This window comes from Dermacentor silvarum, chromosome 11, assembly GCF_013339745.2.
Source record: "Dermacentor silvarum isolate Dsil-2018 chromosome 11, BIME_Dsil_1.4, whole genome shotgun sequence".
NCBI lineage: Eukaryota > Metazoa > Arthropoda > Arachnida > Ixodida > Ixodidae > Dermacentor > Dermacentor silvarum.
In genome coordinates this window covers 22,330,477-22,354,880 of record NC_051164.1, presented here as the reverse complement: position 1 = coordinate 22,354,880, position 24,404 = coordinate 22,330,477, and the positions used below count along the sequence as shown (strand labels likewise).

General features: G+C 46.0%; 1 protein-coding gene across 1 annotated transcript in view; it reads right to left on the bottom strand.

The window, feature by feature from the left end:
• Positions 1–6,143, bottom strand: part of LOC119432459 (solute carrier organic anion transporter family member 4A1-like) — a 48,896-nt gene extending 42,753 nt beyond the window's left edge. The window contains exons 1-2 of the mRNA XM_049658243.1: positions 6,046–6,143; positions 936–1,288 (exon numbers count right to left, since the gene is read on the bottom strand). Of these exons, the coding sequence (XP_049514200.1) occupies positions 936–1,288; positions 6,046–6,084 (392 nt within the window). The 5' untranslated portion in view covers positions 6,085–6,143. The remainder of the gene's footprint in view (positions 1–935; positions 1,289–6,045) is intronic.
• Between the last annotated feature and the right edge of the window lie 18,261 nt (positions 6,144–24,404).

The window sequence follows — 24,404 nt, the reverse complement described above, 5'->3', positions numbered from 1 at the left end:
GGACCCCGCCACCCGATCTCCTCTCCCTAATGCCCTCGGCGCGCTCGGCGGTCTGAAATTGCCGCTTCCATATCACGTGATTAGGACCTATTTACTCAAGAGCCTTTCCTTGGTCTTTTTGTTGTGGTAGCGATTATGTGGACGCTCAAAGCGCATAATGTCATAATTGTCACGCTGTCTACATGCATGCACGGCTATCGCATGGTACATTAGAAGGTTTCCCGAGACGCGCAGTGCGTTTGGCTGCAAAAACGATAAAGCTAAGGGGATGACGTACTGTTCCGCTCAACCTGCTCTGGCGGAGCCAGAGCAGGTTGAGCGTCCTTCCTTCCACCCGTAAGCGTGACGCGCACACACATCACGGTTCCTGATAACAGCTGTGTGCAAAGCACAGCCACATAACTGCGAAAGAGCAAAATTGTCCCCTCTCCCCCCCCCCCCCCCCACCCGACTGAAGCTATCTCCTTTTAACTAACATTCCTTCACCTGGCGGGCTTCCGCAGAACTGAATTTTCACACCACAGTATCGTGCGTAGGCAGCCCTGAGCGCAACGAACAATAAGCGTCAAGCTGAATCTATGCAATCCGTTCTGTGGGCGCTGACACATGCTGACGGTTTTTCTTCGGTCTCATTTCATGCGTCATCGAGGTGCGGCGTCGTAGTGCGACGTCTACGACGCCGCTTGTTGCGTTCCTCATCACACTGACGTTCGTCTTCAGCGAAACGCTTAATCAATTGCTATCACTTTCAGAGATTAGTCTTGGGGCCAAACTACCACTATACTATGACTAGGCATCAAAATTGTCACGTGACGCTCCTTATTAGCTATTTTTTTTCCTTACTCCAAGACGTAAAACGATGTTATTTTTTTAAGGTCTTCGTGCATGACAGCCGAGACATTTGCATACGCGGCTATTCGGCGAACTTATCGTACTTGTACTGCGGCGCGATGAAGTGGGGCAGGCTGTAGATGAACGAGCCGACGCCCATGAGGGCGACGCCGGCGGCCATGAGACGCGGCTTGTGCATCTCGCTCCCGAAGAATGTGACGGGCGCCATGAGGAGCAGCGAGCCCACGTTGTACATGGACACAATGAGGCCCGACTCGACGCTGCGCATGTGGAAGCGGCGCTCGAGCGTGGGCAGCGACACGTTGATGAAGCCGCTGATCACCATGCCCTGCACGAAGCCGGCCGCGCAGAAGCACAACAGCACCCACTCGGCCTTGGCGAACCGCTGCGCCGCCGACGGGGAAAAGCCGAACCAGCCGCACCGGGTGTCCTCGTCCTGCGTGGTTTAAGATGGCGGCAGCAATCATCTCCTTCGGTCGAGGTGTACACGTTCTTGCACGCGACTTGTTTACCCCGGGTCTGTCCAGTAAGGGCAAAAATAAAATCAGGTACATTAAGCCGCGGGTAAAACTAACTCTCTGCTTACCCACCGTGACTGAATTTCACTGCAGTATGAAGCGTATTCCCATACATACGACCGCTTTATTGGAAGCGCAACCATGTTCGACGGGTCGAACCTGCAGAGTTTCGTCACCAACAGCGAAGGAAAGTGAATAAATTGCGGCAATTTTCAGGAAAGTTTATAAGACAGCACTGGGTCTGCCAACAAGAACGGCAACCACAAAACTACTAGACCTCGGCGTAACAAATACCAGTGATGAACACAGGGAGGCGCAGTTCGCCTCTCAAAGGACAAGATTACAGCGCACCACGACAGGACGAGCCCTCCTCCAGAGAATAGGGACACCATGACAGCATACGAGAGATCGAACGTGTGGTAGACATACCAGACGACATACGTTCAAGGTGGTTCCCATCCCTAGGCACATGCATCCTGTCGCTCACCAGCCTTAACCGTCTATCTCAGCTGTCCACTTCCTCAAAACCTTATGCGGCTGCTGTTTATTAAGAAAATAAAATCGAAATTCGTGACGTAGGCATGCTTTCTCGCCATTTCGACCTCGAGCGTATGCACCCGTCTTCCTCTAGTCGCTGGACGTGGGTGGTGTGCCTCAGCGTCAGAACAACGAGCGCAGAACTGGCTTTAGTTGTTCAGAGCAAGATTTAGCTCGGGGCCAACGTTGATTTCCCAATTCGAATAGATTCAAAACGCAGAAATGCTCTGATCAGACAACCGCTTGACCGAGTTGCGTGAAATTTCTTGCACGTGAGGGAGAAAATTATATTCTAGCAAATCTAGGAAGCAGAATTCTGATTTAGGACGTCAAATTGTTTACAAATTACGCCAAAATTGGGAAGCCTAAAAAATTCAAACTAAAAGCACGAAGTTTGCGAATCTATAACTCTGCACCAAAAACAAGTATCGCGATTCTTAAGACTGCTCCTGTAAGAGGATCTCAAGCGTGCACATGTTGTCTATGACTTTACATCTTACGTGGGAATGTTACATTGTTTACGAGGTTCCTGTAGCAGTCCTACTCGCAAACTAGCGGTATATTTAAAAGCACTGTGTAATACATCAAGTTCGTCCGCTTTATTGTTATCCGACCTCGTTACAACAAAACTGCATATAGCGAAATAATGAATATTACAAATCAAATTAAATTCCCATTGAAGTAGTCATAGAGAATGATATTGCATTACATACAATAATGGATACAACGATGTAATGAATATAACGAAGTGATTGTGCCTTCCCTTTCAAGACCGTTATAACGAGGTTTAACTGTTTTATAAGATGAAGCTCGCAAAATTGTCACATCGTTTTTTATTGCTTAATTAGAGTTGCAAACTTTGATGCCCAAGTTTTTTTTTTAGTTTTTTAATATTGCAGTTCTTAAGCATTAAAAAATGGTATCGTAGATTGAAAATCCAATTACTAGTGTTACTTGATTTTAACTTCTTTTAAAATGCAATAACCCTCATTAATATCGATGCAGTCAAATTGCCGAGGAAAATATAGGAGCTGCCAAGCTAAGTCTTCCTCTTAAGAACTGTGGTACTCCATTGTTACATGACCCTCGCGTCGTTTTGTCACCTGCATAGCTAACCTGGCTTTACACCCGAAAAAAAAAAGAAACTCCCTCAATTAGTCCAGTTGGCTGCAAGAACTCCTTTCCGAAAGAAAAACTCGCAGCGATGATGTCCGTCTCACTTGAGACTCCAATGTTTGCTCGGTAGATCTTAAACGGCGTGAATCAGTGATTCCGTGGGATTGAAACACTTCGTTGTCATAATTTATCGTGCTAACGAGAACCAAACCTGCCTCTATCGGCTTGCCTGTTTTCCTAGTAAAAACACGTCGCTTTTTTGAAAGCAAGCTCCGAAAAAAATACATGCTAAGTTCTACCTGTATATGGGGGCAAAAAAGCAAGAACGGCAAGTAATACGTGCAGTAGCTTTATCCACTGACACTGAAGAGTTTTAGCTTTTACACATACGCAATTACCGTTCACGAAATGCTAGATTACCGGTAGCATTAACGTGAGCAGCCGGGCTGGAGGCGTGGTCTGGTGGCTCGTTTCCATGGAGAGGAGACCAAGTTATTATTGCAGTAACTGACCCTACGCTACTTATCTGCTGGTGTAAACCGACGGCAACATTGCTATCGACAAAATGCAGCCCCTTTTGCTTTTTATTGCTTCGACGAGATCACCCATATTACAAAAAATGTTTCACGTGTCTTTGTGTAAAGTGTCACAAAGTGTCACAAGATATCGCTACTTGCATCGATACTGCGGAAATGCAATGAAGTTGTGGAAAATAACCGAGGACTAAAGCAAGGATTCCACTTGTCTCCATTTCAGTTCACGCTTAATGTTAAGGGCATAGAAAAACTACGCGAAAACAGTGAATTAGGTTCTGATTTATCCTACACCCGCAATGAGCAAACGGCGCCCCAGAAGGTCTCTGCGCTGATGTATGTGGACGAGACATTGCTACTAGCAGACAATTGAAGAGATTTGTAGAGGCTTGCGAATACGTGCGGCAACGCAGGGACAAATTCAAGGCTTAAGAGTAGGAATTTTAATATTTAATGAAGTAACGAGTAAGGACGTGGTATCAACTCAACAGCAAATCATACCCATATTCAGGCATTAGAAATACCTGGGTTGATACATAGACGAAAGAAAGCGCTACTCATGCACCCACCAACATAATCTAAAAATGAAGGGGAAGCGGAATGCAGTGATAATGAAACATCGATAACTTTGGGGCTAGAATAAATATGAGGTGGTGCGTGTAATGTGGAAAGGAGTATTGGTACCAGCGCTAACTTTCGCAAGTACTATTATGTGCTTCAAACCAAATATCTATTCGGGGTTGGAAGTTATACAGAGATCGGTAGGCCGGTTGGCTTTGGGAGCCCAAGGTTAAACCACAAATGAGGCAGTGCAGGGTGACATGGGGCGGGCCCCTATTGAAGTCAGAGAAGCGCAGAGCACAATTAGTTTTGAAGAAAGACTCGGGAACATGGATCAAAATAAGTGGGCGGCTAAAGTGCACAAGTGTCTATACTTGAAAAGCGTGGACACAGAATGAAGGAAGAGGTCAAGGAAGTTGGCAACCAAGTACAGGATAATCGAAACTGTAAATAGGCAACCAGGATTCATCAGAAAGAAAGTGAGAGAAATAGACACCGTGAATTGGATGCAAAGAATGGAAACAAAAAGGACAATGGAGATTTACAAGAATGAGAAGAAAGAAATTAGAAGGGAAAATCTGTACGATACGGCAAAGGGCAGTGCGCTGCGGTGTGAAGCTCGAGCTGGTTGCTTAAAGACAAAAACCTACCAAAGAAATTATTCGCAACAGGATGAGGCAAGTGTGTGCTGCAGCAAAAATAAGGAGATAACTCAGCACATCGTAACAGAATGCGAAGGTATTCAGCTAGTGAGACCGTGTGTAATTTACACTTTTCAGAACCGGTGGCATTTGAAGTGAATCCAAGAATACACTGGTCAGCCGTCGAGTAAGCAAGATACTTTTAGAGTATTGGTGGGAAAATATTTGCCGTGGTTGAACGCGGTTAAACCACGTTTGTCGAGCAACAGCATGGTTTTGCTTGCTTTGGGAAAGGACACAGACGCTGCTCGACGCGGCAGCAGCAGCGAGAGAATTGACCTTCATGCTGTGTCTCGCGTCAACGCGAACTAAGCGTCGAAAGCACAGCGCATACGAAACCAACAGCACTCGGCGCAGTTTGTCCACATTGCAGATCGCTTTCAAGATATGGGTGCCCACGCGGCGTACGCAGCAGCCACCGGTAGTGGCAGGCTAAGTTCCATTTCGACCTTGGCTGAGCTTGAAGGTCAGATTTATGGAACCAGGCGTTTTCTGGGTTTGCACCGGGAGTAGTAGAGCTATCGCTCTAAAAGTAAGACAAGAGTGATAGAACCGGATCCGTTACAAGCATAGGTAACGATACAGGGTAGATAGAGAAGTTTTGAAGAAGAGGGAACAGATTAAGGAGATGTATAAAAAATCCTATATAGAATGAAAAGCATGCATAGAATACCTAATTAGCCAAGCAGGCTAGGCGAATATTTGTCACCACCCCTTTCAAAGGAGATGCCAATAAATCATCATCATCATCATCTGCCGTGCTCGTTTACCATAATATTTCTGTAGAGTGGTCATGGTAAAATTTTTTGCTTTCATAAAGGAACAAAAAGAATCAGAAGGAACCGAGGTATCCGGCTTTTGTTAGATTGAACCGGAATGGCCCTAACAATTGTAGGGCTTATCGCGGGCGCATACACAAATACACAACAAAGCTGATTGTATGACGGCCGTCACGGTATATTAGAGCCTCACAAGCGTCATTTCGTAAATGTGGGTTAGGCTTTCGCTTGTTGCAAGTTGTACTTCCGTCCACTTTGATTGGCATTTTCCTTATTATTTCTACATTTAAATGAAACGTTACCGTTAATTTCCCCTATGCTCTCTCTGATTTCATTGTGCGCTTGCTTCAGATGGCTGTGTCTACACAGGCAGGCATCGGATCAAAGGCATAAAGTGCTTGAACTCGAGGCCAGCCGGAATGAACGGATAGATTAAACTTCTGCGTACCTGCGTGCCCGTGGCATGCTTGTGCTTCTGCATCGTCATCCCGTCGTTGTTATTGCTGACGTCCCGTCGGTCTGGGCAAGCCGGCCACCTAGTCTTCCTCTTCTTCGTCCACAGCCCATAGTTTCATTACGAAGCAGGGCAGAATTACTGCGTCTGCGTAAACATAAGCGTCTGCATAAAGAAAAAAAGTGATTCAGTCGCATCGAGGTTTTAGTTTACGGCGAAAGTAACTGGCCGTACAATTAATTACTAAAGGGAAAAATTATCTACACGAATGTAGCCCATACGGGTTTCTCAGAACGAACGCTTCGCAGTTGAGGAAAAATTCGTCCTCGTCCGGTGGATGGCAATTTTTCCCTTTCGCGATACTGCCTCCACCTTGCGGGATTCTGCAGAACTGATTTGCCACAGTTAATTGCTTTTGAAAAGCAATGGCGAAGTTATTTTGTTATAATTCATTATTGCACCTGTCAAGACGAAGGAGCTGCTGGTGTCGCAATTGTAGCTAGATCTAAAAAACGAATCAATTTTATTCCAACCACAAATAATTGTGGAAGGCAAGGGCTCGAAGTAAAGTGGATCTATCCTCATGAGAAGATTCGAGCTCCCGCTTACATGGCAGGCACTGACACTGTGGAGTTAACGTGTTTTAGGTACGCCTCATTTATATACGAACCACAGCACATGACAAAAAATATCCATAAAGACACAGGGTCCCTTTGTAGTTTTCTCCATAACATCAGTAAATATTGCTTCAGCTATACGCAAGTTTGCATTAGGCAGTTCCTGGCCTGTCCGTCGTAGTGGGCTTGCGTCTTTGAGTCAGCAGCGATAGTCGATCGTGCGGGGTGCAGACTCGGTTGAGTGTTCGAGGCAGCGATACGGCATGTAGAAGAAGCAACAATCGGGGCTAGTTTTCTCCTTTGCAGGCATCTTTTACTACGCTATTTCGTGAACGGGGGGAACAAAGCTCCTTCTGGCTGACAGCGATTTTTCGTGGCAATCAGTGAATGTTAGCATGTCTAACTTGATATTCAAGAGCCCTCGTGCCACCAAACAAAGCACGCCTGCTCTGACACCCGTACCACAAGTGCCAGTGATGTGACGGGATCACCCTGTACGACGGACAGCAAACATACCAAGCACGTCAAGGCCACCTTTCACTAAATGTGAGACCAGTTACCGAGAAGTCGGTCAGCCTGCCCTAAGCAATTTACTTCATTCATGCTTTCGTTTTTATTATACCTATGCACAACTCAATGACTCTGTCAACCTGGAGCATGTACTGTACCTTAAAAGAGTACTGACAAAAGTTTATTTTCCGGTTCTCATATTGCTTTATCGGATGGCCGTCGACCCAGTATTTACGCTATTCAGCTTCGATCCTCCGAAAGCGCAACAAATGATTAATTTCGTTGCCTTCTTATGCGAGCCGTTCTAAACGCAAGTCAAGTGAAGCGGGGCTTCGGACGTGATAGAGGAGTCTGATAACCTCGTGGAAACCTATTGTGGCGGTCTCTTGGCACCAGATACCACTGACGCGTACGTACACACTATGACCATGCTGGCAAAAGCAGAGTCCATTCACCACTCGACGGGACAAGAGTGGTGAGTGTGTTCCAGTGCAATTCCAAGATAAACGAACAATTAGAAGGGCCAATTTCGCAGCATTCGGTGACACGGTCATGGCATGGCCTTCAACCCCCACAGCATGCTGGCTGGCGGACACTGAGTATGCATTTGACAGCTTCCTAAGAAGGCTAAAGTAGAGAGATACAAAAATTTCACGTCAGTACTTCTTTTAACCAAGGGAGTCCCGCGAAAATTTCGTTGTTAAATGTGGCTTAAGGAATACAATTCTACCGCTTCTTCGCGTTATGCAGGCGAGCACATCAAGAATTTGGTATATTTTACGAATATCTGATGCGACTTTCATGACATGAGAGACAATACGTAATTATCCACTTTCTTTATTCTGTACACCACATTCACCCTCCAGTACAACTATACCAACACTGCACTTCGCTCTACGACATGGTAACTTACATTGACCACCTCAATGACGGTGGCTACTTGTATCACAGTGGTGACTTAGCAAGGTCTTGGAGCAACAAAAAGTGGTAGTGCCGGTTAAGCACGCAACCAAAGGCATCCTGAAGAGAAAAAAAAGCGCAGATCTCAGATGGTCCTAGATACTTATATGACATGCTGTGACGGCAGCATTTCGATGTCCTTATGGTACGTGTTGTTCAGATGCCCCGGTGTTGTCTCCAATCGTTACTTCACATGAGCCACGTACTAAGCAGAAAAGAAGAAAGAGCGCAAAATGATACGAGACAGGGCAATTCTCTTACTCGCGAACAGGCGGCGCTTTTTGGTGACCAGACAGTCTTTCTTTAATATCACTGCAGGGAACGCTGGCGCTGGTGGAAACGGGAGTTGCAAGCGTTGCGCACATGGATAGTCCTTGTGAATCACTACATTTATAGCGCAACGTTATGTCAAAAAAGTATTGGTTTGCGAAAATCACAAACTGCCTTCCTAAAATAGTTTATTATAATAATTAATTAGAACACCAAGCAGAATTCACCTTCCTTTTTTTCTATCTTTTTTTAATTTTTTTTTAAATCCATTTACTCCAAACCGCCCAATTCTTGGCCGATCCTCCACGGTGGGTATGTGCCATTTGTACTGAGCATCATCATCATCACCACCATGCACTACCCGAATTTCCCATGCGTGGCTGAATCGTCGTGTTTGCAGTACCCGTAAGAACGAACTATCGCCAGATTTCCTTCTAGTGTTTCTTGGAGGAAACTACAATACTGAGTCATCCTGTCAGGTTAGGGCACGGAGAAAGAATTATTCTTTCTCCGTGGGTTAGGGTCATCGCCTTTTCATTGTAACTGCTGTAGAGCTCGCATCAAAAATAATTATCGCGCTATGCGCTAACACACATGCACACAAGTACTCGAACGAAACGATATATGCACTCAATGCCACCAGGCAAACCTCATCAGGATGCTGTAATCTTTAGTGCGTTGGCAATTTACAGGACCGTCGCCAGCTTGCGCTCCCGCTGTCAAAGTGAGATTGGAGGGAGAGAGTTTGTGTGAGTCAAGAGGAGAAGGGATGTAGGAGGAGTGTATATGTATATTTATTGTACTCGAACTTGTTCGAAGCTCTTCGTCACCGCACACCTGTACAAAATTCAACACTGTGCAGTTTTCTTGGAGCAACCAGATCTGAACGCAGACGAGCCAGTTGGGCCAGCAGCCAAGGCAGCAAGCACTGGCCACAAGTCCACGCGCACAGGCGGCACTAGAACTTGTAAAGAGTGAACGGCCACCGACGATGGCGCTGGGTAAGCGCCTTCCGAATGTAAGCATCCGGCCGAGAGAATGCAAATGGCGTCCACCATGTCCGAACCGGCTGTGTTCTTTGTGGAACTGCTGCTGGACACAATCAAGAAGTACCCGCGGATATTTACGGCAAATGTAACTCAAGGTACAAGGAAACCGACTATAAGAAAAGGCTATGGAAGAAGATGGCGCAGGATTTTTGTTTGACAGGCAAGTGCGTGGTGGCGGCACGTGCGTGAAATTGCAAGATACTCCGCCTCCCTGTTGGCGCGGGCAGCCAGACAACCCGGTCCGTCTGAACAGCCGCAGCGCTCGCCGCCTCACCGCTTTGAAAATCCGCTTTCGGAGTGAACGTAGCGTTACGGTGTCCATCTCCAACCACGGAGGCCCTCCAAAGATATTTTACCATTAAAGTTGCTCACACTTTGTCTTGCATTCTTTTTTTTTATTTTTGTGTGTGTGAAATCTCTAGAATTCCCATTCTAGAGATTCACACACACACACGTTCGTATACATAGGTTTGGGTTCTCGTTAAATAACCCCGTGTGTCCAAAATTAATCTGGAGCCCTCCAATCGTATATTGTAACCTCAACGTTGTTTTGAGACATTAAACCCCCTGAATCAATCAACCGAGTCTGATAGGACGAACCCGTCTGGTGCCAGTGTGGCAGTTCTGGAACCTACTACTTGAGCCGCGAAAGAATAGCTATGCGATACCGTAATTTCTTCGCGCATCTTGAGGACAGATGCGATAAAAAAAAACGAGGATAAAGAGGCGTCGCAAACGCAATGCACGTGCACGATTTGCTGCACGCTGCCAGAAGGCATCTTCTGAGCAGCGTATCCCTCTCTATTTATCCCACCTACTTTTGCTTTCGGTAGCCGCTTGAGTTGGAATGGACATACAACTTACCTCAACTCCAAGTCAAAGCGGTTTCGCTTCTTTCCCGCAGGCCGAATAAATGCAATGAGCGGCAGCAGATAACAATCGTACGTGGTACATTACCTTGAGATAAAATCACATTGAGTGCAAAATAAAGACTCCTATTGTCACATGTCATATGAAGTGCTATTTAAAACTTACACGATCCCACATTATCTCATGAAAACATTGATCTTGGCGGATAAGGGATATGTGAGTTAGTTTAGACCTTAAAACTGCCAGCGAAAACAAACATTGCCTTAAACTACGTGCATCGTATACGCCTTGTATGCAGGCTTGGCACAGAATTACAATCTCAAGTGCTTCGTTCGTCACTTCTACGTCACCGACACTTCTATACGCTTCAGAAAATATCCAGCTTTTTCTCTGTTCATGCATTGAAAAGAAGCAAAATCTAAACGTCTCTCTTTCTAGTGACCATCCTTATAAGAAAAAAAAAAGATTTATGGGCGATAGTTAACCTTATAAAGGGGCACTGAAAGCGAAGTAGACGATGTTGAAAGTTTTTAATGTGGTATCACTAGAAGAATGTTAGAATATCTTGGAAGGCAGGCTAGGTAACCATTAGTCGCCGCCCGGTTTCGAAGGGACTGAGAATAGGAATCATCATCATCATTGTTTGCCATGCAAATTGAAGAGTAGGTATTGTACTCATAAATTATACAGCTACTAACAGTTCCGTTTTAGCAATCATAAAAAGAACATTGCGTGCTTACATTTTTATTTAGCTCACATTCCTCAACAAGGTCACGCTTTTACGTCCGTATCGATCTGTAAAAAAAAAAGTTAACTTTTTTTCTCACTGCATCTTTGCTTACGTGGTTCGTCTGGACAGAATAATTAAAAACTATTATGTGCATAACTATTCATTGGAAATAAAATAAGTCTAACTGCATGTCGTCAACTAATCGCACTCTCGACTGGTTACTGCCACGCTCCAACTTAATTTGCAGCTACGCAGAGCCCTCTTGAGATTGGAGCCGGAGAGAGCCTGTTCCAGACAAACGTTTAACTGCTCCAAAAGCAATAGGAGTACCACGTGATCGAGATTCTCACCGATCTCGGTCGCGCTCCCAGCTCAAAAGCTAGAGCGCCTGCGAGCGCTCTGAGCTGGTGCATGGTTCTTTGAATAAACCAAGTAATATGTTCCGAACGCTTAATTTCAACCAGCCGACTGTAAGCCGCATCGACCAGTCGAATGTGCCATAATGGTTTGCTTGAACAAGGCAAACAACAGTGTCAAATGCAGTAGTAATGCACTCGGATCAAGGTTGCAATCTTGTTGTGAAAGTTAAGCAAGGACGAGGAAGAAATAAGCACTAAGTCTTCATTTAAGGTTGTCAGAATAAGGACTTAGCTTATGCGCAGCACACGATGCTTGATGAACGGTGCCGTTTCTTCTTCTTCTCTCTGTCAATTAGCAGGAGTACCGGTGATGTCAGCGAATCTCGAACGACGCCAGACAGAAAGTCCGCTGACGTCCAATCCCTCAAGTGATAATTTTGCGGCAAGCGCTTCAGCTGGAGCTAATCTGTCCATAGCTACTTCCTGGAGACGCGCATGGCCGAAAAGCGCTACAGAGCTCCTTCTGTCCAGCGCATTTTGTTTCGGCAGGAAATCAAGGTCATTCACAACCAAACTAAGTCCGGTGAGCGGCCGTACGAGTACGGCTTGCGCCGCACGAAGCTCACAGACAGGCTGGCGGACGTACCAACGTCACCGCCCCATCCACACGGGCGAACTGGCGTACGTTTGCTTGCTGTGCCCGACCACGTTAGCTTGCAAAGTTTCGCTGGACAAACACAAGATGAACGTTCACGGAAGCTCGTACCACTGCCACGTCTCTAGCATGGACTTCGCTAAAACGAAGTTTCTCCGGCACATGGAGTGGCGTATAACAGCGAGGAGCTCTGCACCTGCGACCTTTGTCCGGCTCAGATCGCGAAGAAGTGCAACCTGGTCGCGCAAAAGCTGGTGCACTCGGGCGAAAAGCCTCACAAATGCAATGTGCGACAACGGAGGTTCAAGCTATAATGGCATATTCAGGTGGTCGTGTTAGAGCGCTCTGGTAGCGCTCCAAAGCTCGTGTAAAAAAGGATACTAACCGTTACCGTTTGCATAAACGGGTTCCTCTGATGATGAAGGAAGATCATACTGTGACCTTTCGTAAATAAAAAAAAATAAAATAAATAAATCCTCACTTCTATACCCGGTTACTGTCGTAATACAGTTTTAAAGTTGTTTTTCACCACTTTTGTAGCACGGCCAGAGCGCTCTGAAACGACCACTCGAATATGGCCTAAGATGACACCTTTCGAGGCCCATGAGCGTCGTTAACGAAAGCATAAAGGTCGATGCTAAAGGTTTCAAGCGCTACATAGCTTCCTCGGACGCCGACGACACAGTCTGAATAGCGCTAAGAGATCTGTGGCAGGCTTGACGTTTAAGTATTTCCTTACGAACAATTGATTAGGCAGTCCCTGTCAACAAAGCAGTGCGTGCTTGCAGAGATGCGTTGTATTAGCGAGCATGGTACCTCCTTATAAAGAGGGTGATCATTTTTACGTTGTACGGAATTTTTAACAATCCCCTGTTGCAGTTAACATAATTCTAGTCCTGGAACTGGCCTATTCAGAGAGGCGTACATTGATTGCACGAGTTGTAGCGCACGTTAAAAAACCCCAGGTGGTCAAAATTAATCCGGAGCCCTCCACTACGGCGTGCCTCATAATCAGAACTGGTTTTGGCACATAAAACCCCACAGAGAAGAAGAAGACGAGAAATCTAAATAGCTATTCAACTAATTACCAAGAATTCAATAACTTCTTGGTAGTAATTTCTTGTCAATAAATTCTTGTTTCAATAATTTGGCCTCTTAGTCTGCAATGACAGAGTGTAAAACAATTTTTACAGCAAAGCTATTAAGGGTTCACTCTTCGATGGTTGCATCCGGATGTAGAAAAAAACTCTCATTGGCCGTATGCTGTATGTGCGAGTGAAAGTGCGCGAGGAACGCGCGCATTTACGGGGAGCGAACGCACGACGAAGAGCAAACGCGACTTCCCAGTGGAAGGGGAGCGGTGGGCGAGGAGGGCATCGAGGCACCCTAGACTGAGCGTCTGCGTGCCCGCTCTCCCACTGCGGCGCATGCGTGCAGTCCTGCCGACCTCTGCCGCCTGTGCCACGGACTATCTCTAGGCTCTCGCCCGCCTCTCCCCTAATAGTGTCGACAACGGCGTTTAGTCGTTCCGTCACGTAGACATCACGCTAGCGCTCTTATCAGTTGCCGTTACGACTCCCCATGACCCGGCCGCATGCCGTTCGTTTGGAAGAACAATGCGCGACGGGGAACTGGCGACTCAATCTCCCACGCGAAAGGAGGACAGCGGGAAGGCAACGCGGGAGGGAGGGGTTGCGGCTTCTGCTCTGCGAGCAACTTGTACTTTGCGCGGCGCCAGGCGGTCGCGCGCACCGTATCTTGAAAGCGATCTGCAACACGGCTCCTACCTTTGTATGCGCAGTGCTTTCGCCGCTCAGTTTCCGTTGAAACGATAGACCGCATGAACCTTCGCCCGCTGCTGTTGGCGCGCTTGCTCACGCCAGCGTTTTGACAGCGGTTGTGTGCGGTGACACAAACAACGCGCAGAAATGTTGTCGACGGCGGCGGCGTTTCGCCCGCGTTCGCACCGAACCCGCGCGGCATTGGTGACGTGTTTATGAAGAACGTGCCCACATTTGCCGTACACCCTATGGCGGTGTACCGTAGCGACCATAAGGCAATGGTCCCTGTGGTCACTAAATAAATGAAAACCACCGGATCATATACATTTCACATTCTTTAATAGTTCAAATAAGCAATTACACCATCACATCTTAATAGTCACAACTGGAAATACATAATTCCCACCATAGTACAGCTTCGCTGCTCTTCCATCCCCAGTGGAACGGCTGGCAGTTTCTTTAACACAAGGTCTTCTTTGGTGACTTATACAATTGGGCGTATTTGGGATTTGGATATCTATGTATGCAACCTCTTAATTAAACAGCAATTTCGTTAGCTTGAAATGTCGTGCAAGTCGCAAAAAGTGTCACAATGTAGGTCTCGGCGAGGCCTGAAGCAGGAACTAGTTGCAAAGTAGGTAACATTAACGGTACAGGCGTAATTAGCGGCAATATTGTCAAATATTAACCACAATGCACTATACTCTAAATAATTCACCGCCGTATATATAGATATAATAAGGCAAATCCATCGCACGGAATACTTTTGGAAAATGGAGCGTGCTCGCTTGAACTAAGCAGGGCTCACGCAAGCCAATTGTGCCTGGGAGGGGGCTTCGCCTGTGCCCGCAAGAAGCGAGAATTAGTCGCAGAGTAGGTAAACTAACGGTACGGGCGTAATTAGCACCAATGTAGTCAAATATTAACCACATTGCACTACACTCCTATAAAGGACGCACTGCCGTAGATACAGACATAATGAGGCGAAGCCGCCGTACGGAACACTTTTGGAAAATTGAGCGTGCTCGCTTGAACATAGCAGTGCTCACGCGAAGCAATGGTGCCTGGAAGGCTGCTTCACCTGCGCCCACAGGAAGAATTAGTCGTAGAGTAGGTAGGATTAATGGTACAGGTGTAATTAGTACCAATGTAGTCAAATATTAACCACATTGCACTATACTCCTGTAAAGGATGCACTGCCGTAGATACGGACATAATGAGGCGAAGCCGCCGTACGGAACACTTTTGGAAAATGGAGCGTGCTCGCTTGAACATAGCAGTGCTCACACGAAGCAATGGTGCCTGGAAGGCTGCTTCGCCTGCGCCCGCAGGAAGAATTAGTCGTAGAGTAGGTATGAATAATGGTACAGGTGTAATTAGTACCAATGTAGTCAAATATTAACCACATTGCACTATACTCCTGTAAAGGACGCACTGCCGTAGATACAGACATAATGAGGCTAAACCGCCGTACGGATCCAACACTTTTGGAAAATGGAGCGTGCTCGCTTGAACATAGCAGTGCTCACGCGAAGCAATGGTGCCGGGAAGGCTGCTTCGCCTGCGCCCACAGGAAGAATCAGTTGTAGAGTAGGTAGGATTAATGGTACAGGTGTAATTAGTACCAATGTAGTCAAATATTAACTACATTGCACTATACTCCTGTAAAGGATGCACTGCCGTAGATAGAGACATAGTGAGGCGAAGCCGCCGTACGAAACACATTTGGAGAATGGAGCATGCTCACTTGCACCAAGTAGTGCTCACGGAAGGCAATGGTGCATGTAAGGCGGCTTCACTTGCACCCACAGGAAGAATTAGTCGTAGAGTAGGTAGGATTAATGGTACATGTGTAATTAGCGCCAATACAGTCAAGGATTACCCGCATTGCAATATATTCTTGTAAAGGATGCACTGCCGTAGATATAGACATCGTGAGGCAAAGCCGCCATACGGAACACTTTTGGAAAATAGGGCGAGTTTGCTTGGACTAAGCAGTCCTCGCGCGAAGCAATGTTGCCTGGAAGGCGGCTTCTCCTGGGCCCAGGAAAAGCGAGAATTAGTCGCAGAGCAGGTAAGATTAACGGGTGCAGGCGTAATTATCACCAATATAGTTGTAAATTAACCACAATGCGCCATAGACTGCACATCTTCAGGATCGCTCCACCTGGCCTCTAGGTCAAAAAAAGAAATGATCAACCAATGCTCGTTGCTAAAGAATACAAGGTCAATGTATTGAGCGTGCAATGCGATACGATTACGATACGAAATAAGTCAATAATGAACATGAAAAAGAAATGGAATGGCGAGATATGATAAGCGTTTACGCATCGAATCAATTGGACCACAATGTAGTACATCGACGCTATCTTCTTCAGCTTCGACACTTGGTTGACCCTTTCTTTTTTTGCATGGAGAACACCGGAAACGTCACCTGTCGATCTAATTCAAGTGTAAGCACAAATAGAAAAAATTCAACCTGGCTGCCCTCAGTGATGCAAAACACCACCAAGTTCATTATGATCACGATCATGATGACAAGTACAAACAATTCAACCTGGCTGCTCCCAATGATGTAAAACACCACCAACAAGTTCTTCCGAATTACAAAGGACGCAATGGTACCGCATCTTATTTGCTTTAAAATCGTCACTTCATTTGCAGGAAAGAACTACTAGTCTGTTGCAGTGTCAGGTGATGATTTTCGAACGTAGAAGTCTAACCAGTTCGAGCTGCGTTTTCTACGGAAGTTGCTGGATTGCATGATGTAGCTGAGGGGTATTTAAGAAGCTACATGTAAAGTCGTGCTTTTTTCTCATTCTAATGTTTGTTTCCATGTAAACTTGGCCGGTGAGGGCTCCATGGACCACAGTACACATTAGGGTGCCGTGTTTTGTATTCTTAAAACGATAGGGCGCTCAAAATAGCTATGAACTGAATCCATGTGGAGTTGAAATGTAGCAAATCGTGTCACCTGTTCTATAGACATTGTTCTATCACTGCATCCTTCTATTTTCTGCTTAGAAATTATCTAAGTGTCCCTATTTCATCCCATTAGCTCCATGGAGGGAAGCTAAACCTGCAGGACGAACCTGTGACGAACTTGCCCACAAGCCACAGGAATGAAGTCCCGGCTTCTCTATGGTTTGGTAACATCGGCAGTGCACAAGGAGGACGCCAGTTACGCCTTGATAAAAAGTACTGAAGGCTTCCTGGAGTTTCAAACTTAAGAAAAAAAGAGGACGCCAGTTAGGTGTCGATAAAAAGTACTGAAGGCTTCCTGGAGTTTCAAACTTAAGAAAAAAAGAGGACGCCAGTTACGTCTTGATGAAAAGTACTGAAGGCTTCCTGGAGTTTCAAACTTAAGAAAAAAAGAGGACACCAGTTGTGTCTTCATAAAAAGTATGGAAGGATTCCTGGAGTTTCAAACTTAAGAAAAAAAATTAAATAAAAAAGGCAAAAAACACGAACCAGCACATCACTGCACGACACGTCCTTGTCTTTCTATTAGGGCTGGGCGAATATTCCAAGTTTCGAATACGAATCGAATGATATGCACTGACTCCTCGTATTCGAAAAGGAACTATTCAGTATTTTTTTGAATACTCGAAACTAATCAAATATTTCACAACAAACTATTGCTAAAGTTTTGTTACTGTTCTATCGGCTACACAATGTATCGCGAATTATCAGAAGAGAAAGAAAAGTTTTCGAAGCAATATGGAAATGCGAAATGGGTCATTCAGGCTTTCTTTTTGGCTTCACGGCGGAAGCCTGCTTGAAACCCATAATTTTGCTAGTAGTCTGTCATTTATGTTTTTCAAAGTATAGTTCTGTAGCAGTTTTATCTGTGCTACAACCAGTGATGTCTTCCTTGCAATGAACCTGCTTACCGTGTGTTTATGGCACACAAGTCTTTCAGCAATTTTCTTTTTTTCTTCCTTTTCCACAACTTCTCATCATTTTCCGCAACCATTTATTTAAAGTTTTCGAACAGTTAGTCGTACAGCAGCCATTCATTCTTAGAGAGCATGTTTGCAACCAGGCTCCAATATAATTGAGGAGGCTATTCATGCAGTTTTAAAGCGAAGTTTTCTTTGACTACTTTCCCTGGTTTTGCAGGGCTGGCTGGCTGTTGGGTCGGTCGCTACCTCTCCGCATTTACGGGGTGATAATTTTTATGTATTAAGGAGTTTTTCAAGATCACCTGTGCCAGATAACACGATTCTTGGCCTCGAGCTGGATTATAACACGTAATCAACTAATTAAAGGAAATTCAAGAATTAACTTTTAAATAATTACTTTACGGCAGATAGTGCAATGTATGAATTGTAGCCGGTGAGTTTGAAAGACCTGAAATAAATTTACAGGGGGACACCATTTTCGAGATATTATGTGTTACAGAATCGATACCAAGAGAAGGGAAGACCAGTCGAGGACGGCAGAAAACTAGGTGGGGGCGATGAAGGTAGGAAATTTGCAGGCGCAAGTTGGAATAAGCTAGCCCAAGACAGGGGTAATTGGAGATCACAAGGAGAGACCTTCGTCCTGCAGTGGACATAAATATAGGCTCATGATGATGATGATGTCCCAAAGTGTGGAACGAAACACACGGGCGTTCCAGTTACTTTTGTGCTTCAATGCATAAAAAAAGCATTTTCTTTTTTTAAGTAAAACAGTGCATTTTTGCGGCGAGTTTGATGGCTCATACAGTTAAACCTGGATATAACGAAATTGACAAATTCCCGAAAATTTTCGTTATAAAGAGGATTTTGTTATATGCAGGTTCCGCACGAAAATTCGAAAAATAAACGTTTACCGTATTTACTCGATTCTAACGCGCCCTCAATTGTAACGCGCACCCGTTTTACGCTTTCGTCGAAGCACTCATCCTCGGAATGTCACACCAGGTACCGGATGCGTGGACGCGTGTCGTTTCGCACAAGCGCGAGGCAAGATACTAAATGGCATACTTGAAACTGGCGTTATACCTCAAGAGCTAAAAATATCGATCATAAGGCCAGTTTATAAAAGCGGTAAAAGAGACGACTATACCAACTACAGGCCAATAGCAATTTTGTGCGCTATAGCGCAAATAATGGAAAAACACATTGCGTATGTGATGCAGTCGTTTTGTGAAAAATTTTCTCTGCATAATCCAGCGCAATTTGGTTTCACAAAAAATAGAAACACAATCGCACTCCTGGAAGAATTTTCTGATTACGCTCATAATCTTATTGAAAACAACCTTGTCGCTTTAGCAATTTTTATGGACCTGACTAAGGCATTCGATACTGTAGACCACGCTCTAATGATAAGTAAGCTTAATAGTTTAGGCTTTAGAGGTCCGTTTAACAGGTTCTTTGCTAACTATTTTTCCAATCGATTACAGTGCGTTAGAATTGATAATGAATACAGTAGCTATAAAGTAATAAAATACGGTGTACCGCAAGGTAGCACATTGGGACCAATACTTTTTAACATTTATGTCACTGACTTGGGCAATTTACAACTGAACTCCAACATATTCCAATATGCAGATGACACCGCACTTATTCTAGGTACCGCGGAATATGAGAGAGGATGCGCACACCTTCAAGAAGATATACATAAAATCATGGAGTGGTTTGGGAAAAATTGTATTTTTGTCAATCCTCATAAAACCAAATTTTTATGTTTCCGAAATCCACACAAACATGTAAGCCTCGACCGGCCCTTATACTTGCACAAATCTACCTGCGGCACTTGTGAATGTGAACCCCTGCAGACTGATTCAGTAGTAAAATACTTAGGTCTTTTTTTGGACGAACACCTAACTTGGAATAATCATGTGGAACACTTGCGTAAAAGGTTACGAACTATGGCAGCTTTAATTTATAATTTGCGTGGGAAATGTCCTCTCAATTTAAGAATTACAATATACAAAGCATTAGTGGAGTCTGTTTTGCGCTATGGAATAACATTATATGGCACATGCTCAGAACACAAAAGGCAAACTATTAATAAGCTTATTAAACGAATAGTAAATAGTTTATCTTATGGAACAGTCTTACACACGGCTTCTGCAAAAGAAAAATACTCTAAACTAGGTATACTCAAGGTAAAGGAAATGTTTCGGTTTTCAGTGGTTCTGCGACACTATTTTGCAAGTGATTTCAGGGTAGCTGTCCACAAAGAAGTGACACTAAGGAAAACAGAGAGATACGTTAAGCCGAGAGTTTTTACAAACTATGGTAAAAAAACGAGGAAGTATTATGTCCCAGCTGTATTTAACGATCTCAGTGACGATTTATGCAATATCGTAAAAAGAAGAACACTGGTGAAACAGATAAGAAAGTGGTGCTTAGAAACAATGCAAGAATGACAATTCTGTGTGGCTTTAGGGTCATGATCAGTTCCATGTTTACTCTTACATCATGTATCTAGTCTACCTGTCACAGCTTGTCAATTTATACTTGCTTTTCCATTTTTTTATTCCTTTCTTTATTTTTTATTTTTTATTATTTTTATGTCGCGCAGGACGGGATCCTGCTAGCCGGTTTTTTGTGTATCGTTGAGCCTTGTAACCGCTGATGTATCCACCAGCTGCCAGCTCAGCCGACAAGCGCTAGGTGCTTAGGCTGACCAGCAGATTCACGTGTATGAAAAAAAAAACGGGCCAATAAAACTATATTGTATTGTATTGTATCGGAAACGAAGAGCGAGCGTCACGATGGCGTCGTAGCGTCGTATAGTGTTACAGTAGAACCTCGCTGTTACGTTCCCGGGCGCTGCGTTTTCCCGGCTGTTACTTAGTTTTCGATCGGTCCCGGCACAGCTCCCATACAACTCAATGCATTGGTAACCCCGCTGTTGCGTCGCAACTGTGGGACCGTTCCCGCATCATACGTTGCGACCTGCCACCCCGCGCCGGCCCGAGCGGCCATTTTGACTTTTCATGTCACTTGGCTTGACGATGGCATTGGCCGCCCGAAGTGCCCGGGGGCGACAACTATGACGTATTTTCGGTTTCCGCCAGCAAAAGTATGGCCCTTGAGATCCGTATTTCCTATATAAAGATGGTGTCCATGACGCGTTGTGGCCCTAAAATTGGTTTTGGCTCATAGATATTCCGTATATAAGGGTACGGCCACGCTAGCGGCAAAAACCGCGCGCGTCATGCAGCGAGTGGCAAGTTGCCTAGCGTCAGCGCCTTGCCGCGAGGCCACCGTGTCTCGCCGCGCGGCAGCGCGATAAGATCTCCCGCGCTCTCCGAACGGGCGAGCAACACCGCGAGCGCTCGTTGTTTCATGCGAGACGATCGTCGATTGTAAACCCGGCGCGACCGGCGGCGTTCCGGTTGTGATGGCTCCGTGACGTCACCCTCGTCGCTCTTGATTGGTTCTTCATCTCGCGGCACGCGGCATTTGCCGCAGAACCCATTTCGCGCGGCACGCCGCAAGACCCCCGATTCCTGCCGCTTTCGCCGCGCGCGGCATGACGCGTTGCCACGCGTTTCTGGCGCGCGTTTTTGCTGCGTGTTTTTGCCGCTAGCGTGGCCGTACCCTAAAGTCCAAGGGCAATGACGCAATCGCCGCGCGCCGTATGCTGTACGTACGAGTGAAAACGTGCGAGGGGAGCCGACGACCGCGTCTAAATATCGCGCGCGCAAGAAAAGCAGGGAGGAAGCGCGCCTTCTTCCGTTGCGCTCGAGGCACCGGCGAGGGAGCAAGGGGGGAGGGATAGCAGGGCGGCGCGCGGTCGCGCAGGCCGTATCTTGAAAGCGATCTGCGTGGGGGCAGAGTCTAGCAGTGTAGGTGCGTCGGCGGCTCGTAGCTTTCTGGGTGCTGTGTGTTCTCGGCGCTCAGTTTGCGTTGAAGCGATAAACAGCACGAAGGTCACTTCGCTCGCTTTTCCAGCGGCGCTTCCACACGCCGCCAGCGTTTGACAGCGGTGTCCGCGCTCATCGAGTCTGATGTGCCACAGCGTCTACCAGCGCGTCGTCAACATCAGCTGGAAAAGGAGAGAGTGCCGGCTTGGCGGGCTGGGCCAGCTGCAGCAAGCGGCAGGATCAGATTTGAATGAAGGGAGGGGGAAAGTTCATGCCCGCCGCGGCAAGGGCAAGATCGCTGGGTCGAGGGATGCAGGGCCGCCTCGCACACGCACGCACGCAAACGTGCGCTCGCTTCGCATTCCATCGCGGCGGAGAAGGTGCTTCCGGTTGCTGCTCGCGCAAAAATGACAATTTGGGGCGAAATTTCTAGGTGGTCGGAGGGGGAAATTCGTTATATCGAGGGGGTCTCCCGCTGCCACTTCGTTACGTAGAGGTCTCAAATACATGTGCTTCTATGGAGTAACGGCGGGGAATCGAAAAACTTCGTTATATCCAGGAATTCGTTATATGGAGGTTCGTTATAAGCAGGTTTAACTGTACATCCAAACTGGTGCCGTTCTGGAAATTCATTCCAAGTGGATATGCCTTGCAAACTCATCAGCTACAATTGAGTAGAAAAGTGGCGAGTAGAAAAGTGGCGCTGCCTTTGCCTTTGTTTTCGATGACTTGGCTTGGCTCGTCTATCGACTGAATAACGACGACGGGGGCCAGCCAGCCATGACGTAGGCGTGTACTTGGGAAAAAAAGGCGGCAGAACTATAAGAAATGTCTATACAGCAACGCAAACTTATTGTACCAGTCTATTTACCTTTAAAAGTGGCTCAATAGGTGACAATATAGGTGGCTAACCACAGTTGCACTCCCTCCAGTGCAGTAGCGCACCCAGGATCTCTGACGGGGGGGGGGGGGGGGGGGCGCTGAATTAGTTTTTTTTGGGGGGGGGGGAAGCAAGCACTTTGCATAATTAATATGCAATTTCCTTCATTTAGCCAAAGGAATCGAACAGCAAATCAAATGCCTAATAATTATAATAATTTATTGAAACCAAGGATGACGACCATGTTTATTTCTTCAGCGTTTGTTCAGCACTTTGTGCAGTAAATTGTTCACTAATTTAAGAGTGAACGAATAAATACAAGACAGTGATAGCGTGTTTTTGGTAATCAGGGAAATTTGACTATAAAGCCACCTCCTGAATGTTAAGAGAGCACTGAAGGTACACGTTGAAGTGGTGGGGCTGGATGCGTGGGGGGGGGGGGGGGGTGTAACTCGGCCTCACGGGGGGGGGGGGGGGGTTACAACACCCTCCCCCCCCCCCCTCCCCCCGTCGGTGCGCCACTGCTGCAGTGAAAGCAGGACGATGGGCGACGTTCACGGTTTGCGAGGCGGGCTATCGGCATCGCTATCACTTCTTAGCGTTGCTGGAGGAGGGACTCTTATTTTTTAGAGGCTGCTCAGATCGACTTCTGATATCTAAATTTCCACGCACTTTTGGAAGTAACCGCTGCAGGTGTAAACACTACCGAGGGTGAGCTTTTCGTTGCGCCGTAAAAAACTGGGTCCACAAATATCGGTTGTCAGTCCCTTTAACACCCAAAAACCACTCAAATGGGTTCGGACGTGCGTACCAAGTGAGGAAAAAACTAATAGATGATGGTAGAAGTCATAGTTATGAGCATGACTAAACAAAAATGACAATGGCTCAGCGAAAAAAAATATTAACACTGAAAAACCACTGGAATTGGTTCGGACGTGGGCAGTAAGTGAAGGAAACACTAAAGGATGATGGTAGAAGTCGTAGTCTTGAGCATGACTCAGCAAAAATGATAATGACTCATCGAAAAAAGATGAACACTCAAAAATCAATGCAATGGGTTCTGATGTGGGTACTAACCCCCGTATTCAGAAATGCAACTTCGCTTCAAGTCCGTGCTTGACTTGAATTAAGTGACGCCTATTGTGAACATGCCCTGGACGTTCTTTGCGTTTGCTTCGGCGTGTTCACAATAGGCGTCACTTAATTCAAGTCAAGCACGGACTTGAGGCGAAGTTGCATTTCTGAATACGGGGGTAAGTGACAGAAACACTAAATTATGATGGTACAAGCCATGAGCATCACTCAGCAAAAATGGCAATGACTCAGCGAAACAAGATGAACACTCGAAAACCACTGAAATGGGTTCGGACGTGGGCACTAAGTGAAGGAAACACTAAAGGATTGTGGTAGAACTCTTAGTCATGACCATGACTCAGCAAAAATTAGAATGACTCAGCGAAAGAAGATGAACACTCAAGAACTAATGGAATAGGTTCGGATGTGGTACTAAGTGAAGGAAAAGGCTAAAGGTTGATGGTCGAAGTCAGTCATTAGCATCACTAAGGCTTTCGCCTTAAGGTCTCTTAGGAGTAGCTGCCGACTACGCAGGCATGCCCGGGGACCAGGCGCGGCGTTCTCCAACCAAACCGCCGAGCTCGTTCAGTCAAGCTGTATAAAAACAGCTTTTTGCCCAGGTATCCCTACCAGAAATGTGTATTTTGTTTTCTGGAAAGTAAAACTGTAATGTAATGTAATGTAGCTAAGGGACTCATGACATGAATCTCATGACATGCGTATCATGTAGGTCATGAAAGAGCCGCCTACGTCTTGGTGCTTTCATGGTCGTTTCGTTAACTTGGTAG